Genomic DNA, 19,561 nt, shown 5'->3' on the forward strand with positions numbered 1-19,561 from the left:
GGTGAGCCAGGCTAGTTAACATAAGGGTGTCTGCTAGTTTTAGAGCGTGTTGCTAGAATAATATTGGAACAGAGCTTTTAGCTTGTGCAATTTAACAGTTCTCAAAAGCGCAAGAGAAACAGGGACTGATGGAAAATGTTGCAGGTGTAGTGGTAATGTTCTATGTCCATAAGGAAATTGAGCAAACTTAAAATCCTTGAGATTTGCTTCACTTCTTTTAAAAAGATTAAAAAGAAAAGATAATTCTTTCTGTAGTCTCCAAAAGGCCAAAATGCTGTATGCTGGGAATTCATCCTGCCCTGCTAGCCCTCCCCCCCTTTTTTTTGTATAAAGCTGCTATTGCTGATGGTGGGCAGTAGGAGAGGTGATGTTTTTACTGCAAGGGGGTGTGAGGTGTTGTTTGTCCTGGGGCCCTCGAAGGGGACAGCGCAAAACTACAAAGGGGATACAGACCCTTTTCAGATTTAGACAAATAAGCGAGAGCCATCCAAAGCTGTGGAAAGCCAGACCGTTTAGCTGGATCAATTCACACATGTCATATGTTCTAGTTTCTACCAAAATAAACTTTTACAATGTCTTGTACAAAGAACAAATTGCTCAGTTTCTACTCCAGCTATTTGGTTTGCAAAGGAAAACATGAGTATCACAGACAGTCTTTGTTCCATCTAACTGTTCAAAGTTACCTTTAAATTGGAAAAGAAACCATGAGATGTAAAATGTTGGTGATTTGTAACCTCTCAAGCTATTCTAATCTGATATTAAAAAGTAGTTATTTAAAATGTGCGATCAGTTCAAATTCCAGCTCCTTTAAAAATAGAAGTAATTAAACATTATCTGAAGCTAGTAATAATGCTTAGAAATTACATACCCAGAGCCTTGACAAGATTTTAAAAACCGTAAGAGAACAGGATTGCTAAATGGTGTTGTTTTGCTTAATCGTATGTACTTGAGCAAGGTAAAAGGGCATTTTTTAGAAAAGAGAAATAAAATCCAGTACTGAAAATCTGAGAGGGAATACCTGCATTTGAGAGGAACAGACCTGAATCTGTACCAGCCTTCTACCACCCAGCTTTATGTTACTGTTTGGCTTGATGTGCTTTTCTGCGTCCCTTTTGTCTAGTATATTTGAAATGTATTTGCTTATTTTCCTAATAAGTTTCTGCTGTATTTACATTACTTTGCTTCAAAAGTACATTTTTTAAGGATAGTATTTCTCGGTGCTCTTCCTTTCCCACCCTTCCCCCTTAATAATTCCCCTGAACCTCTGTTGCTTGGAGCAGACTTTGGCTAGCCCCAGATTCGATGTCAAAGGCCACGACCCCGTGTCAGAGCAGCCCATGCTGCTGGCCTCTTCTTTGAATAATTATCTGGAGTTTATTGTGTTGAAGGGACGGGCTTGAGGGCAGCGCAGTCACCCTGGCAAACCAGACCAATGAGCTATCCAGCCGGACCACTACCCAACAATGGACCTGTAGGTTACACAAAAAATCCATCAGCACAAAAGATTAAATTAAAAATGGACATTTGGCCACAGAAGTTTTGTCTTTAGAACAACCATTTTTTCAGCCCTCTGAGTGTAGTGTGGTTTTGATACCTTTAATCAAAAGGAAAAACAAAGTATTATTTAAAATTTTGTGTGTAAGCTAGAATAAAATTGAAATATTTTTCTTATCCCCTTCCCCTAGCTGTTAGAATCACCCTATTGGACGTAGCTTAAGAAGTTGTTTCTAGTTGCTGAACTCAACTCAGAACATCATCTGAACTTTTTTGGTTTTTCTGTAGAAATTCTGTATAATCCTAATTCTTTCAGAAACAAGAACAAAGCCCCCAATACTTTTATTTCAACCAATATTTTCCTTTGAAAGTGCTGAGAATGAGGATGTTCAAAACTGGTATGAAAATACGTTCAGTATCCAGAATTAATAAGTCAACAATAAGTGATGGTAAAACATCCATTTTCTTTGGGCTTCCTTATCTTTTCCTCTCCCCAAAGAGGACTTAAAAAGTCTGAAATCCAGATTGTGGAGTGCTGTCTCTTCTTATCAGGACTGAATGAAAGGCTGCTGGAGGTGGACTCGCTGTTCTGGAGGGGTGGAAAAAAAAAATTTTTTTCATAGTCTGACCTCGGATTCCTTCTTAATTTTATCTAGCCCTGACCTGTTGGCTCTGCTCTGGCTCCTTTCAAGGCCTTCGGAGCTTCACAAACATGCAGCAGCTGAAAGAAACAATGACAGGGCTTTTAGGGGTTGCAATATTACACTCTCTTGTAACCTTGGCTAAGTAGCCTGTAAACAGATGCTTTCTATGAAGCATTTGCCAGAAAGCCAAAATTTTGGCTGTGTTGATATCGGCTAACACAGCTACGTAACGCTCTTGATTTAAGACTCTACATTTTGCATTCAATGCTGAATGAACAGTTACCCAGAGCATGTCTTGTGTGTACAATGTGATCGTGGAACCTGCTGTTACAGGTTTTATACTTATCTTTAATGCTATAAATTTACCTGGAATAGGAGAATCGTATGAAGACAAACTATCAGAATCCGAATGGGATAAACACAGTTCAGTCTTTTGCAGAAAACTAATTTGAAGATAGTATTAAAATGTAATCAGGACACATACATTTCTATGTATTCTTTTGAGAAGGGAGGATGGAATTATATGTGGATTAGGATTTTTCATTGGCTGTGTTGTTAGTGTCATGCTGCTTTAAGTTTAGAGGGTTTTAATGATGTAATAGAATGTATTGAGAATGGAATTTTTGTTCCATTGTGAATATGGAAGTGACATTATTGTTCTTAGTAACTTTTCCTAACAGGTCAGTCTGTGCAATCTTGGTCATTTAAGAATGAGGTAGTTGCATTAAAAAGTACTTCACCAGCTGCAAAGAAGCACATTTATGTTTTCAGTTGTTTAACTGCTAGTACAGACATTTAATCTTTGATGCCACTGGTTTTTCCAGCTGTGTTCCTTGGAAGTGCAAGAGGACACCATCTGGCAGTAATGAGGTATAACTCTACCAGATGGAACTAACCCACGCTGGTTGGAGAGATGTGCCTTCCTCTTCCCATGTCACCTTTATCACTAGGGAAATGTCTTCAAAACAGACGAAATTCCCCCCCTGCCGCTTCCTCCAAATAATGGTAACTGCTACAGCAGTCATCCCAGCAAAGCCTAGGTTTTCAGGGGATATATTTCAGAGGCCAGTAAGGGTCAACAGAAGTACCATTTATTCTATTGAGGGACAATGCCAGATTGTTTTATATGTTTTTGTGTATTTGTCTCAATGTTTTAGAAGATCTGAAGAACTAAGTTTGAGACAATAACTCAAAGGAATTCCATGGAATACACCAACATACACTAAAACTAGTTCTGGCATGAGAAGATGTCAACTCTGTAGTTCCTTTTGCCTACCATTGTGTATGTATTTATTAGACCATTGATATTTTCCTGAGCTTTAAAAAATGGGCTCTGTATGTTTAACCCATGTTTTACTAATAAATAGATGTAATTTGAACATATTAAAAACTTAAGTTTTGGGAAAGAAAATGGGAAAATCCAAAGCTGCTTTGTAGTAGCAACTTCTCTCCTTACTGAAAGAGAATGGAAGATTTACGTAGAAGCAAGGCTGATGGCAGTAGCAAGGAATACTGAGTAACTCTGAGCTGGTGCAATAAAACGTGGATGTTCCAGTGAACTGTAGAGCAATAGAACTGCTAATAAATCAAGTCTCAATTCTTCAAGATATTTTTGCAGTTTGTTTCAGTTTCTTGCATCCAGGCAGACAAGCAGCTGTGGTTCTCCCTTCACGCTCGAAACGAAATGACTTGTCACAAAACCAGGGTTGGAATATCTGCATGCACTGTAATACTTTTCTTGAAGAATCTGTTTTTACATCAGTAGCACCACTAACTGCTATGAGTTTCCTATCTGCTTCCTGAGAAGCTGAACATAATCTCCAAGATTATATCTCAGGGATGTAGTAAGACAGTAAAATATACAAGTAAATCCCTGTCATCCGAACTCTTACCAAGCTTCACCTACTGTAATGTTTAATGTATTTTCCAAGTTACAATCCATGCTTTAAATTATTGTTCAACTTAATTCTTTTGCTTATACTTGCAGTATTTAGCTCTGCTGTAGTTTCACTATAAGGTGTAGAACCTGTTTATAGACTCGCAAACCAAAGAGAAGGCTCTCCTGTGTGTCTTGCTGCTGAAAGACCTATCAGGGTTGAATCTGCAGGGCTGACTGCAGATTTTTATGGGCGAGTGAATGGCAGGATATGGGATTCCAGAGGAGTATCACCAAGGAGCAGTGACCTATCTTCAAAAACTGCCATAGAAAAATGAGGCTGATCCTACATAAAATGTAAAACTGATTTTTGGGATATTTTGATAATTTGAAATTAATCAATATAAGGCATATTTAGCTCTTTCCGGATTTTATTTTATAGAAGTATTATTATTAGAGGTGAAATTTGTGCCTCTTGTTGAACTATTATTCATGTGTTTTTAATATTGATAAGTTTTGGATATATAAAAAGGGTGTATGAGGCAGATCTATTGTACTCTGTAAAGCTATGTCATCTTATCACATCCAGCCTCTAATGTCTTTTAAAAGACAGTCTCTGTGTAGTCCACAGGCACTCTTGCAACAAAATTTATGAATTATCTCTAGCATGTTTATATCAACATCAGTGACAGCCTCTTGATTTGTACTAACAGTGTAGTGTTTGTGTCCACCAGCTGATTTAAGTAATTACAATAAAAATGCCTATTAAAAAGCTGTAGGGCTGTGCCACTTAATTTTACAACAACCTAACGCCAGCAGCACTAAAAAAAAAAAAAAACAAAACAAAACAAAACAAAACAAACCACATTCAACAGAAAGAAATAAACTTTAAAAAAATTCAGACAGTTGGTAAATAGGCTACAAAATTGTTCCTGTTCATCTTAGGTTTGGGAACAAGCCTTCAGCCACTACACAAATGCTGGCAATTGCAAGAGAATTAATTGAAATGACTCAGCATTACCAGGCTGTGCAGAGAAATTTTGAAAATGCAGAAGTGAAATCTTGATGTGAGGTTTTTTTACTTAAACTGAATTTATGTGTTGCATGAGTTGAGTAAATCACTGCACCTAATTTGTTTCTGAATAGCAGTGATCTTCTGTGGAAAGATGTGTTACTCCTGGGTGTGTTATGAACATGACTGATGGCCTCAATACTCACTTCCCTGGTTGCTCTCAAGCCTCTCAAGCCTCCTGTTGCTGTATAGAGCGTATGGATGGCGTACACTAAATTTGGGGCTGTCAGCCCCCCAGGTGGCCATGCTATTCCCAAACTTTTATCGATTATTTATGTTTAAACTATTTAGGCTATCTATGCTGGTTAAAGATAAGAAAGCTCCTGAAGTTTGTTTTCTCTCGAAGGATATGTCTGGCCTTGAATGTTTGATCCTGCTAGATGAAAGTGTTTGTGCCAAGTTTGTACTGGGATTGCCATTGAGGAGTAAATCATACCATAAACCTGTAAACGAAACTAACAATTGTTAAAAATATTCTAAACAGAGGCTACTTCAGACAAAAAATATTTCCACTTCATAAAACAAATAGTGTGCAAGTATCTGTTGAAACTGGAGGCAGATCTTTGGCTATTGGTTTTCTTGTGTTGCATATGGTGAAGCTATGACCAACAGGGAACAGCATCTCAGCAGGTACCTTGTATTGGTCTTCTGTAATTTTATACGTGTAATATGTGAAGCAAGTTTCATATCAGTTCCTTTTGCTGCTCAGTACATTGTCTGTAAAATTCTTTTATATTCTCCTTTTTAGATTACTGTGACAGTTAGGCTTTTCTAGGCCAATACATAATGCAGCCCTCCTCAGTTGCTGTTCAATTACAGATACCAGCAGACGGTTTTCAACCACAGAAGCAGTAATGTGTGACAGCTTAAACATTCTGACATTGCTTTTGGATTCAACTAGTCTTGGTACCAATTGAACCATGATGTCCTGAAGTGGAAATAACTTTGTTTTTTAGATGGTAGAGACTAGTTGAGAGAATTTATTTTTAAACAGGTGATTCTATATAAAGATAATTCTTTTTGAAACTTCTTGCATTACACAAGAGTAAGATTAATGGTATTCAATGCTGTACTTTTTCTAAACATACAGCGTTAAAGACATAAAAATAAGATTAAAAAAGGTGGTTTTCTCAAAGATATTTGAATTTTTTTGTGGGAGTTATATTTTTGCCTTTCTTAGACATCCCATTGTTCTTCCTCTCCTCCCCAATCAAGTGTTAATGAGGAATTATTTTTTTTTTTTTAGAAAAAAGCAATGAGGATAAACAGACCTCACAGGCTCCTCATTCAGCTCAGCAGGGCACTATTCTTCATTTCACAGTGAAGATGATCAGTTCTGGGTGACCACTTTCAAAGGGCACAGAGTTTTTGAAGGTGCTCGGCAGGATGATAAATCGTTGTGTCTGTCATCCTGTGTCTTGCGGAAATGCAGCAGGGGTCTCTTCTGCAGGAACTTGTAAAGAAAAAGATAGACTGTGACACTTGGCTGGCTGGATACCGCCTGTTTCTGTGGAATCTGGTCGAGGGTCTGCTAAATAGAAAAAAATTGAATTTGGGTGCTACGAATGGATGGGAGAATTGCTTATTATAATAACCTCCAAAGCATAATCCTAATGAGATTTTAAAGATGTCTTGATGGCCTCTTTTTTAAATTTTGGCTTTGCTTTTGAATATTTCAGTTATGCGCTAAATAGATGTATTCCTACCACAGGTTAATAAGCCTGGAAAGGTACGTATTTCTGCTTTTCTGAGATGCGTGCTGCAATTCACCTCGATAAGTTACCATAACTTGATTTTTGGGGTATTCAATCACTTCTTTTTGGTTGGGCTCAGTGGTTTTAAATGCACCTTCCCTTCACATGTTTTTTGTTTTTTTATGAATTTTTTAGAGATTGCAGTGATTTACATATAATATATTACTATATTTCTGAATTTTCAATATGTAAATTCCATATTTTCTTTTATCACACGCTTAAGGTTATTCTGCGTGTTTGTGTCCATCTCCTTTTCTCCGATTGTAATTTGTTGGCTAGGAACAACTGATGCCATCTGTCAAAGTGTTCTTGTACAGTGAAAAAAAACTTCAAAGCAAACGAGAATTTTGCTCTAGTTTAAAAAAAAAAAACTCATTTTTTGACTTTTTTTATTTATATTGTCTATTTGTGATGTTAAAATCTCTTTGAAAAATAGAAATGGGCCCGTCTTGCCTATTCTACCATTAGTATTAAACACATCAAAGAAATACTTTAATCCAAATTTAAGCGCCCCTTTTTCTTTATACCTATATTTAGACTTTGGTAAAACAATCTTTTAGAAATGAACATACCTCGAGATGTAAACTTTACCTAGCAATATCTCATTTAAAGCTGATGTTAGTAACTACAGCACAAAAAGATTGTCTGTTTCAAAATAAATATGAAAAGATTTTGCAAAATGCATTATTATGAAATTACTGTGCCACCTTTATGGAAACATCCCATCAAGAGTTGTTAAGATTGTGTTGCTGGTGCAGAGACTGCAGAGGGAGCTAACGATCTGATGTAAACAGAAGTCCTATTTGTGGTGAAGGAATGTCTGGGATTTGTATTCCTGTTTATTTCATGAGAGAGGCCATGTCAAATCTCAGCTAAAATGAGAACGAGGAGAGCTTATTTTGTGAGGGCATAGTATTATGGTATTTTAGGGCATGGAAAAAAGAAATAAACAAGATGAGCACTGTTATATAACATCTGTCTAGATTGTCTGAAAATCTTCATAGAGAGAAATAAGATCATGACAGCAGAAGAGGAAAATGGCCTAATATCTACATCAGCACTGGGCTGAAGTTTAGCTGAACCCAGAAGAGCTTGTAGGTACTAGTAGCAAGTGCCACCACCTTGCAAATCGTCATTGTTATGGAAGGGATTTGTTGCAAATATCATGGCAAGGGAGCAGGCTGGAGAGAAGCAGTGGAGCCATCCTGGTGGTTTGCACTCCTCACCACCAGCCGGTAGCCCATGCCACCCTCGCTTACAGAAAGCTCAAGACCCCTTTCTAACTCATTTCCCTTTAGTAGTTGTTCACTTGGATCAAGACCAGTGTGTCATTAACAGAACTGAGAGAAGCAGAAAACTGCAATATGGGTACCCAAAGACATGACTGGAGAAAGGGCTACAGGGACACCCTTCAAGCTAGGAACAGTGGCCCTCTAAGAATGCCAGAACCAGTTTTCAAGAAAACATGTGGAAGTGGCAGTTGTGAGTCAAAGGCATTATTAAGAATCACTGTTCTTTCACAGTGTATCTCCTCTGGGAGCCTGGAACCAAAACATTTCCCATTTCTTTGCTGGGTCCTGTCTTCCTGGCTTTGCTTTGATTGCCCTGCTTCGTTACGGCCTGCTTATCCAGAAATAAATGTTGCATTCTGTGGACCTCGTGCTGTTTGTTTTAACAGATCTTTATTGTAGACTGAAAGCACTTTCAATATGCTGAGTAATACTATTAAATCTAGCTCTGTAGCTGTGAAGGTGTGATTTTGTTACAGATAGAAATGTGATATTTATCCTACTCCCACTGATTCCTGTTACAGACTTCAGTTTCAGGCTATCGGAAACAAGACTGGGAGATATGTGATTGGTTCTAGTGCAGTCTGGGCAAAGATTCAGGGAAATTTGCAGAGCTGGAGAAAAGACAGGCTTCCAGGCATCCAGCCTGTTTATCAGTCTGCTGATTGTAGCAGACAAGTTTTGAGCGAAACATGCAAGAGAATCAAGTTATCTCACTATCTGTAGAAGTCTGAAAATCCTTATTTTTTTTTCTTGAGTCTAATTATTCCTTTTCTCTTTGTGCAGATCCAAGAAGAAAGTATCATGTAAGGCTGCTGGCTTATAACAGTATGGAAGAAGGTTATCAGGCAGACCAAACAGTCAGCACTCCAGGATGTGTCTGTAAGTGTTGTAGGTGCATGAAGAATTTATTAAGAGCTGAGCTGTTTCAAGGTCCCAGCAGCTCTGTGTTTTTAACCTATAAATAATCAATTAATTCAGTGTAAAACAGATAACCAGAAAGATCATAGCTGTGACAAATACTGTCCTAGTCATCCTGCAACTGAGACAGGCTCCTGTGTTCATGAACTGCAGCTGAGGAAACAAGATAGCTACCAAGCGCATTTTCCTCCCCTATTGGATTGTCTGCATCATCTAACCAGTGATGTATCATGTATCTTATGAGAGATTTATCCCTCTCCCATGTCCCTGTTTGTAGTTTTGACTTTGTTTTTGACTAAACAAGTGGGACTACAAAAGCAATATGTGACATGTGTTGGTTTAATAGGTTGAAGTAGATTCCTGGGTCTGAATACCATGTAGTGCTGGGTAGGGGCAGGTTTGAATCTAAACCTGTGGGCTCAGACCTGTGTCTTAATCTTACCAGTATTTGTAGAGAGTTCGTTAAATAATTCATGCTCCTTTTTTGTTTTTAACAGCTGTCCGTGATCGCATGGTGCCACCACCACCACCCCCTCACCACCTCTATGCCAAAGCTAACACTTCATCTTCTATCTACCTTCACTGGGGAAAGCCTGCCTTTACATCTGCACAAGTCATTAACTACACAATCCGCTGCAACCCAGTGGGGCTGCAGAATGCTTCTCTGGTTCTCTACCTTCAAACGTAAGTGCAGTGCTACTAATGAGTCTTTGTTTCCTGTTTCCAGATCCTTCCCACTCAGTTTCTGCTCTTCCTGTCCTCTCTTAATTGCCTTTTACTGTAACAACTTTCGTCTCCCTTAGAGGACTGTGTGTTTTGCCCAGTGGTTGCTAGTTCTGTTTCTTGAGTTATTTAAGATGTGTTGGTTGAACAGCTTAATTCTTTACCTGTGATCCCTGTGTTGGATCCCTGGGCGAGCTCTTGAATTTTTAATGGCTTTTTAGCTGTCTAAGTTGAATTTAAGTTTCCAAACAAAAGAGATTACCTATAGCTTGTTTGGGAAAAGATGGGACTTAGTCCAGTGTCTGATTTTAAGAATGAAAACAAGAATTTTTGACTTTTGAGGGGTTGAGCATGTTATTGGGGGAATGCCACATTCTGGAGTGTGTGGCACCCTGCCAGGAGAAAGCTGAATAGGAACTACAGCCTGCTTTTCAGGGAGGCAATGCATGAGCCACAGAATGGCAGAACAGGGAAGAAATTCTGCCTGGGCGTGCTGTGCAACTCTCTGCCCAGGTGGTATGCGAGCAGAAGACTTTGCTCCATTGTGACTGCTGATGCCGGGGGCCGTCATGCTGTTGAGGGAATCCATACATGGGCAGTTCCCTCAATACTTGGGTTTACTCAAGCCTTCTAAATAAGAAAATAAATAAGAAAAATGCTGTCTTAAAAGATAGTTTCTATCCTAATATTGATAGTTTTCTCTTCAAAGAACACATTCCCTGCTGTATAGCTCCCGACTTAATAATTAGGCACAGGGTAATCACCATGTAAAATTCTTAGTGTGCAATATGGAGCATAGCAATGAATGCTGCTTTTTGTGATTGGATGAAACTATTGCAAATATTGGTGACTGCTTTTGCAGTATGGAAGATGAAAATACTAAATGAGATTTAATGAAGCAATATCTGTAGAGTGACACCATTTTAACCTGAGATTTAATCTTGACTTGGGTATTATCACCTGGAATTAAGCCTGGTGTATATGAAAGATTTCCCCCTGCCCCCAGAATCAAAATAAAACAGAATGTATACAATTAATTGACTTTGTGATCAATTAGTAAATTGCAATATTAAAATGAATATAATCAATTTTACAATTAATAAATTACCAAATATGATTAGGGAACAGTCTTATTCTACAGACATCCTCTAAACATGAGGTGATAGAGGCCATAAGCAGAAGGGGAAGTTGCACGCATAGCCTATGTCTGTTCCGTGAACTGAGAAGCAGATCCAGAAAAAGCTGATGAAGCCAACAGCATGTGCCTTTTCAGCTGCAGTGCTGGCTGTAGTTTAAGTGTTACTCCAGCTTGAAGCATAGTGTCATATGGACGAATGTGGAAAGAGCTGAGTTTGGGATACCTACTGGTGATCTGGGCAATAATATTCTTGGACTTGCTTGTTCATCAGCTGTTCAAACAACCTTTATAAAAACTTGAGCTCAAGTCAACTGACAGCAGACATAATATCCTCCAGAGAGCTTCAGGATTAGTACAATTCGATTTTCAGGTAGACAGCACAGGTGGACCATGTGTCTGGACTTGAACTAGTTTGTGTTGATCTGACAGTGAGAATCTACTCACAGTGACTAAGAGATATCATCTGAGTTTGGGATCTTCAAGTCAACTGCTGCTATTAAATTTATTTTATTCTGTCATCTGTACAGGTCAGAGACTCACATGTTAGTTCAAGGTCTTGAGCCAAAAACCATGTATGAATTTGCAGTTCGGCTGCATGTGGATCAGCTCTCCAGTCCCTGGAGTCCAGTAGTCTACCATACTACCCTTCCAGAAGGTAAGGCACTAGGAGGGGACCACATGGTTCTAAAAAGAAAGCTCTGGAAGCCAAATGGCCTGAAAAATTGCTTATTAATTTTAAGCTGTCTGTAGGAGAGAGAAATACTTTCCTCTGAGATACATATATTGCTCTTCTAAATGAGAGAGAGAAAAATGCTGTCAGGAAAATCCATGGTTTGGAACTGTGAAATTCCCTGTCAAAATCTACCTAAAATCATCAAGGGTTTTTATATTAAATTTTATATACTTACACCATTAGCAACCACTGAACGAAAATAACTTGAATAAAAAATTTAAAATATATACTGAAGAGGCATGGCTGATTCATAGGCATTACGAAAACATATTTTAAAAAACAAGTTTTGGAAACTGTGAGAATATTACACATCTACTGCCCTAGCTGCTGGTTTGCTTTTCTGTCAGCTTTGTCAATGAAAATCAAAAACTTCAGTTTTGCATTCTCAACACTGCAATGTTTGGGATGTTCCTGCTCACAGGGTAATGATGCGATTTTTTTGTCAGTAACCCTTTCCTTCTGGAAAAATATGAAATTTGCTTTTACAAGATCTAAGCTATTGACCAGATGAGAGTTAACAGGAGAGTTTCTCTTGGGGAGCACTGAGTAGGTCTTTGTTTATATGTTGTTTATCTGGGATGTAGCAGTAGCCATTAGGTCTGCACATCAGTTTCTTTCTGAGCAATTTAATTGCATGTAAATTAGGTTAGCCTAATAGCATTGTGTTACTGTTCTCACAGCACCATCTGGCCCTCCAGTAGGAGTGAAGGTGACTTTGATAGAGGATGATACTGCTTTGGTTTCCTGGAAGCCACCTGACGGTCCGGAAACAGTTGTTACGCGATACACTATCCTCTATGCATCCAGGAAGTCTTGGATTGCTGGGGAATGGCAAGTGTTGCACAGAGAAGGTAAACTAAAATCATGGACCTATGAACTGGGCAAAAAATGATGCTACTTATAAGATGCTTTGTTACTTTCAGCTCCCTTGGACTACAATAAGAAAGAAATCCATATAAATGTTCACATAAAAGTTACAGTTAGTTTAGAATTATTCCCATGGTTGTGATGAAAAAGTATTAAAACCCAATTAATAGTCAGAAGGGGAGGGGGGAGGGGCTGTTGTGTTGCTTTGGAGCTCAGTGTGTACATGTGAACCAAAACGTTTCATAAATCCAATTATATCCATCTTGGGTCTGTTGTAACCATGTTTGTGATGGTTACATTTTGTGAATGCACTCTTTCAAATCTGAAGTCTCAGAGATACCTTGCTCTCCAGAAATAAATTTATAACTGTGGCTCTGTGGGTTTATGTGTTTCTTTTGATCATTGCAAATCCAGTTAGCTCAGTTGGCTTAATGAACTTTCCCCTACTCCCAGTTAATCACTCTGCAAGTTCAGTTTAACCCTGTGGCTTTATTCTATTGCTGAGCCCCAGCTAGCTAATCTAACAGTAACTCAGGTATGGTGATATGAACTGCAGTCACATCTTTGCAATTAGTTGTAAATATAGTCTAAGGAGCTGCATCAAGAACAGCTCTCTATTATAGTCAGGAAAAAAAAAGAGAAAGGCATTTACTGTTCGGTTAGTATTCAAAATAGAGAGAGACAGTTCAGAATATATAATGTTCTAATAATGTATTAAACCAGAGAGGGAAGCTCAGTGTTAGAGAGTGAAGTCATGTGCTTGAGTAGCTTATTTAAGAGGATTGCCCAGGGACAATTAGTATTTTGTTGTTCTGTGTTGTTTCATGGCTGAAAGCTTGTCAGCAGAGTGTGAGGTTTTAAATTTTCTGTGGAGAAAATTCATAAAACTTAATGAGTGCACTCACAGTGGACAATTCATTTTGCCATCAGTGAGAGTGAATTGTTTTAGTTCAAAGATGGTGGTTGTCATTTGTGCTGCTCCTGAAGAGGGGATGAAGGACCGACAGCCATTTTGAAAGGTGGCAGTGCTGCTTTGTCTTTGCTGGAGCAGCATGTATTTGTTGGGCTGGCCTCAAATAGAATGGTCAGCTGTGAAGAATAACAGTGAAATGACTATTAATCTTAAGCAAAATTTGTGATAAATAACTAGTCTCTGAAATATCAATGAGGTCCAACTATAGGGGAAGATTGAGCCCGTGGTTTCTCACTGTTAAAATTGTTCAAAGAAACAATGATATAAAGTTGCCCCATTAAATTGTTGAAAGAAACAGTGATGTAAAGTTGTAATATTAAAGGACAAATGAAATATTAATTTTTACTCACTAAAAACCCAGCAGATTTAAATTCACAGGGATCTTAATACTTGAAGAATAAATTTTGTCATTCTGGTGATGATATTTGTTGTGTGCAGCAAAGTGGCTGAATTGCTTTCAGGTATATACTTCAGCTTAGTCACGGCTGTGAAACCAAACAGCATCTCAAATTGTATTTTACCATAGATATTTTGGATGAGGGGATGGCAATAACAGTAAACATTTTCATGTGTTCCTGTACTGAAAGTGTTGGAGGCAATGAGCAAATGGAGAGCTATAAATCTCTGTGTATTACTATGTCCATCAATGTTACAGTCACTAATTTTGTATTTTGACAGATATATTAGGGTTTGAGGCATGGCGTGGAATTCGGGCAACTTGACACATTAGGACAATCTGTAATGCTCTTAGTTAAAGTACAGATGAAAAGGCCTGTGAAAGAAAATGAGTATGTAGAGGTAAAATTGTGGGAATACTGTTATAGTCCCATGACAGTCCTTTCATAGGTAGTTTAGCAACCAATGATAGGACAAGGGGTAATGGATTCAAGCTGGAACACAAGAGGTTCCACTTAAATTTGAGAAGAAACTTCTTCTCAGTGAGGGTGACAGAGCACTGGAACAGGCTGCCCAGGGAGGTTGTGGAGTCTCCTTCTCTGGAGACATTCAAAACTCGCCTGGACGCCTTCCTGTGCAACCTCATCTAGGTGTTCCTGCTCCGACAGGGGGATTGGACTAGATGATCTTTTGAGGTCCCTTCCAATCCCTAGCATACTGTGATACTTTGAGGTAGAAGCAGGGTTTGGGTTTTTTAATGCATTTATTCTGATAAGATCAGCTAACCCTATGCAATAAATAGCACTGTTTTGTCTTGACACTAAAACTGTTCTGCAGAAGATTTGTGAAATCTTAACCCCATTCCCTTCCCATACCTCCGAAGACACCCCCCCAAATAAAAAAAATTAGAAAACCGCACCAAAACAAAAAACCACAAACCAATCCTACCACCTATAAAAGTCCCAGCATGGGCTTTAGCTTATGCATGGAAATTTCTACCAACCCACCAACTTAAAAAACAAAACCCTAATTTGATGGAGCTTGTGTTAGCTATGACAGAAATAGAAAATATACCTGCAGTTTGTTATGATTCGTGATGTGAGTTATCTTCCAGCCACCTCCCCCCTTTTCTCTAATTCTCTTCAAGTGGATCAGAAGTTACAGCCTTTACACGCTTGGCATGCAGTAAATCAGTACAAAGTGCTTACTTGTTTTAGCAACGCAGCAGATTTGAAAGGAGCTGGTGGGAAAGAGCCTTTAATATTGAAACGTGACCTTTCGCCCTTGCTGGTGCTAAATATTACAGCTCCTTTGGTTACAGATACCTCACATTTTACTTCAAATGCTTTCAGCTAATGGGTGCTTTTTATGGAAGAGCTGAAATAGCTTTTGAAGTAGCTTCCCTTATGCCAAATGTATAATCTTTTCTGTCAACACATCAGCCTTACAATTTATACGCTCCTGTGATACTATAAATTCTGACTACTGAAACTGATTTGAAAGGTTGAAATTTAGACTTAAGTCTGAGAAAGTGAATGGAATAAGTGAAAGAGCAAGGGATAGATTTGGTACTGTAACTGCCACTATTTAGGGAAAGAATAGCAATATATTTCTACAGTAGGAAGAAACACAGGCATTTTAGAAGGGAATTGAATTTTAAGCAGCAGTCTGCAGTCCCTGGACAGGCAAAGCTCTCAATGACTTTGATAAGAGTTTTGCCTGTCTAAGATCAATGCAAGTGCATCGTATTTATCTGCTTAATCTGTTTTTCCTGCCTTCGGGGACTTTAGGAAATGAATCCTTAGCATGTGAGAAAGACATTTTCTGTAATATTTTTAGTAGCACAGCTGAGATGCACAGTAATCATGGAAGCCTACGCAGGCGTAAATGGGTTTAATTTTATTTTAAAAGTGTGGTATAATGTACTCTTCCAAATCTGTCATTTATATTTTACCAACTAGACCTAAATTGGATAAACTGAACCTGAATTATTTTGTTATGACAATTTTCATTCACATTTATGGTACAGTGGATCTAGGAGAGGCACATAGATCAGTATATGCGAGAAGTCTAACGTTCTGCTTTCTGTGCCTGAAAGTCTGGTTAATGCTTGGAGTGTCGCCTCACAGATACAATCACAACATAAACACTATCACACTGAAATGCAGGTAGCGCTAGATTTAGGATTAGTATGCTGTGTATCGCAGCCAATACTTGACTCTTGGTTTTGAACTATACTGGCACTTCACAGTGTTCAAGCAGTATGGAGAGAAAGGACAGACGGGACAAGCAGGCAACCCCCGTGTTCATTCTGTACCCTGTATATGCAGGTTAGAACGTATAAAAGTGATCACAGTCCTCAAACAAGATTTGGAGGTGGCATTGGAAAGAAAGTGTAGGTCCCAATGTCTAAATCTCAGTCTGTTCCCATAGATTTTGTCTAACTGGAACTGTTTATCAAATCTTTTCATAGGAGCAATGACCATGGCTTTGCTGGAAAACCTTGTAGCAGGAAATGTCTACTTAGTCAAAATAGCAGCCTCCAATGAAGTGGGAGAAGGACCCTTCTCAAATGCAGTAGAACTTGCTGTCCTGCCAAAGGAGACATCAGAGTCTAATCAGAGACCTAAACGCTTGGATTCAGGAGATTCCACAAGTCAGTAGCAATGTTTTGATTACTGCTGTTACAAGTACCAGGAAAAGATCCCTGTTTGTTTTAGCTCGTTTAGCTTTCTGGTTTACGTGAGGTAGTCCTAACAGTGTAGTGTTTTTTTCTAAATTAAATAATTTTGGAATTTTTATCTCAGTTCAACTCAGAACTGCTTTCTCTTGCTCAGAAGTTGGAAGTCTGCCTTTCAAATGAGAATATGTAACTGTTTTGAATTTGACATCAATATCAACCTTGCAGCCACTCTTTTAGGACACTTCCTTTAAGTCCTTTATTTGACTCAAGATACCTGTAGCACTGGGTCAGTTAGAACCAGACAGTCCAGCAGGATGAGATGCATCTCAAATCTGTTGAAATTTGCTGGTATTCCAGCAACCCAAATCAACCTGTCAGGCAGTGGTATACCAGTATATTTTCACCAAAGAAGTCAGCCCCACCTGCAGCTCTTTGGGGAAAATTATGTGTTACCTTGTGGAAATGAAGGTAACATCAGTGGTTTCTCCATATAAGAATGGAAGAACACGTTGTCTTTGTCTGACATAGAAGAGGATTTATCTTGGTGACTTGTTACAGATTTTAAAGCTACTTGGGGAGAAAAGAGCTAGGAATTATTCAGGTATATGAACCTTTTAACCTTTTCTTGTTGCTACACATTGAATTGTGATTAAAACACGGGGATTTTTCTTGCTCCATTTTTTTTGCTTCCTGGAATTCAGTTATATTTTAGGCCTGAATAAGCAAATAGAGTCATGCCCTCAGGATTAGGTTAATAGACAAATGATGTCAAAGCATAAACCAAAGTGAACCCTCCTAGGTGACAGCACCTAGAATTCTCCAAGCCTTTTCCCTTTATTGTCTAGTAGCACCTTGTAAGGAAGGGGTTGGAGGGAGCTCCTCTGCTCTGTGTTGTAGGTCACCGAAGAGGCTGTGGTGTGGGGCAGTCCCTTCTTCCCTTCCCACACCAGGACTGCATACACTCCTCTGTTTGGTCTACAAGTTTTATTTTGAAAAGTGTCAAAATGTATGACTGAGAAGGTCTGGAAATGTCATTAAAAGGAAGCATTTGTCTCTGTGGTTGTGACTGTAACCCTATTAATTTCCTGACAGGGAGCAGGGGGTAACTCTTCTTATTTACTGAGCCTTTCTGTGTTCTTTTTTGCTGTAGCTTATTCTGACTATTACCATCTGGACCAGAAATCAATGACTGGCATTGTTGTTGGGGTTTGCATAGCCTTGACCTGCATCCTTATCTGCATCCTGATCTTAATTTATCGCAGTAAAGCCAGGTATGTTTTCATTCTTGAAGACTGAGCTCTTTCTCAATTCTTGGGACATGCCTTCTTCTCTAAGAGTGCTAAGTTCTCTGAAGTACTCTGTCTCTTCACCTATTCCTATCAGCAGTAGAAACAAAGCACTTTGTTGGCTCTTCCTACTCTACCTGAGTCCATTCTCCAATGAAAAGAAGGAAGAACCTACAGAGTGAGTCAGTGGTGCTTTGACAACTAAGTATGAGGCATGTTACCAAATAAAAAACCCCAACTTTTGAGTCCGATAAGCATGCTGCTTTACATCATCTGCTCCTCTTGCTTAACCCTCCAGCCTGCCCAGATCTGGTTTGCAAGGCTTTAACCATCTGCTGTTGCTGGACAAGAGGAACTCTGACATAAAGCAGTTCCATGATGCAGTTTCTTTGCAGTGGTGCGAGCCAACATCTTGCTGACTTGTCATCGGCTGCTATGGGGCATGAACTGGCCCAGTGACTCTGCCCATTACTTTGGGTTCAGAACAAATATAAGTTACTTGAAATAATAAATTAACAAACTGTCTGAAAGTATATTTTAGTAACAAGGGTATACATGCAGGAAAGAATATGGATTGGGAGATAGTCTGTGTAGCATGCTAGAAATGTCTTAATATCATTAGTGGTTACTTCCTCCAAGTAATATTACTAATCATGACGATTCCTGTCTGCACATAAGCTTGTAGCCTACTGTGTATGATTACCTGGAAGCAGATGTTATTTTTATCACAAGCAATAACATTTAAATTCCATGAGAGTTAGGAGTATCATATAACAATATGTAAATGCCAAGAATATTATCAATATTACTTAATTAATGATAGCTTTAAAGTTTATCCTTGATTTTTTGCATTTTCTTCCTGTGGATCAATTTTATTCCTGCTTAACATTGTGTAGGAAAACATCTGCTCCTAAACCTGTGCAGCAAAGCACTGACCAGCTGTCACATACCAGCATCTCATTAGCCAGTGCTAATGAGGTGGAGAAAAGTATTGAAGGAATTGCGGAGAATGAAGAATCCTTATTGCCAATGATAGTGGGAAATAGCTTCATCGATGCTAAGGTACTGTGAGCTTTACTCACTCCCAAAACCGAAATCCTTCTTTAGAATTCTGTTGCTATAACATCTGGGTCCTTATCAAAAGTAAAATATGTACACTACAAATCCACAGCAGGTTTTTTTAATGGGACAAGCACACGTTTGGCAATCGAGTGTCAGATTTTCAAGACTCATCTTAAAGTTCAGCTAGAGCTCTGATTCAGTACACTTGTCTTACACTGTGCTCTGCAGATAGCAGAGTCTGTCTCTGGCATAGCATCAAAGGATGAAAGCTCCATAGACTTAGGGCTGCTAGGTGGCCTCTGCTAGTCCAAGGAGATAGGTGAGAGAGTCCTTGTCAGCACCTAGTTCAGTAAGTGCCTGTGCACGATTTAGTCAAGTATGACACTAAGCAGCTATTAAAGAAAATACTATTTTTCTGTATATTTACTGGCAAGACAATGTTACGTTTTGTAAACTTATATTGGGTCAAATTATAAGTTAATCTAGATGGCAGGATGTATCAGTGGATGTGTAAAATCTTACAGTCCAGGAGTTCAGTGTGATAAAAACACAGTGGCCTTACTTTCATAAGCAGACATGCTGACTTATGGCTTGTTCTGTACAAACTACAAACTTCAATGGAGCTGTTCCCTGAGGAGCAAGAGCTGGGA

General features: G+C 38.7%; 1 protein-coding gene across 1 annotated transcript in view; it reads left to right on the top strand.

Moving 5' to 3' along the window:
* Window positions 1-19,561, top strand: part of PRTG (protogenin) — a gene marked incomplete at both ends in the record, with an annotated part of 87,297 nt that overhangs the window by 65,786 nt on the left and 1,950 nt on the right. The window contains 7 exon segments of the mRNA XM_082488954.1: window positions 8,916-9,011; window positions 9,548-9,734; window positions 11,439-11,566; window positions 12,325-12,495; window positions 16,354-16,536; window positions 17,714-17,834; window positions 18,746-18,911. Of these exon segments, the coding sequence (XP_082345080.1) occupies window positions 8,916-9,011; window positions 9,548-9,734; window positions 11,439-11,566; window positions 12,325-12,495; window positions 16,354-16,536; window positions 17,714-17,834; window positions 18,746-18,911 (1,052 nt within the window).

This window comes from Vanellus vanellus (assembly GCF_965231255.1).
Source record: "Vanellus vanellus genome assembly, chromosome: 11".
NCBI classification, from domain to species: Eukaryota; Metazoa; Chordata; class Aves; order Charadriiformes; family Charadriidae; genus Vanellus; species Vanellus vanellus.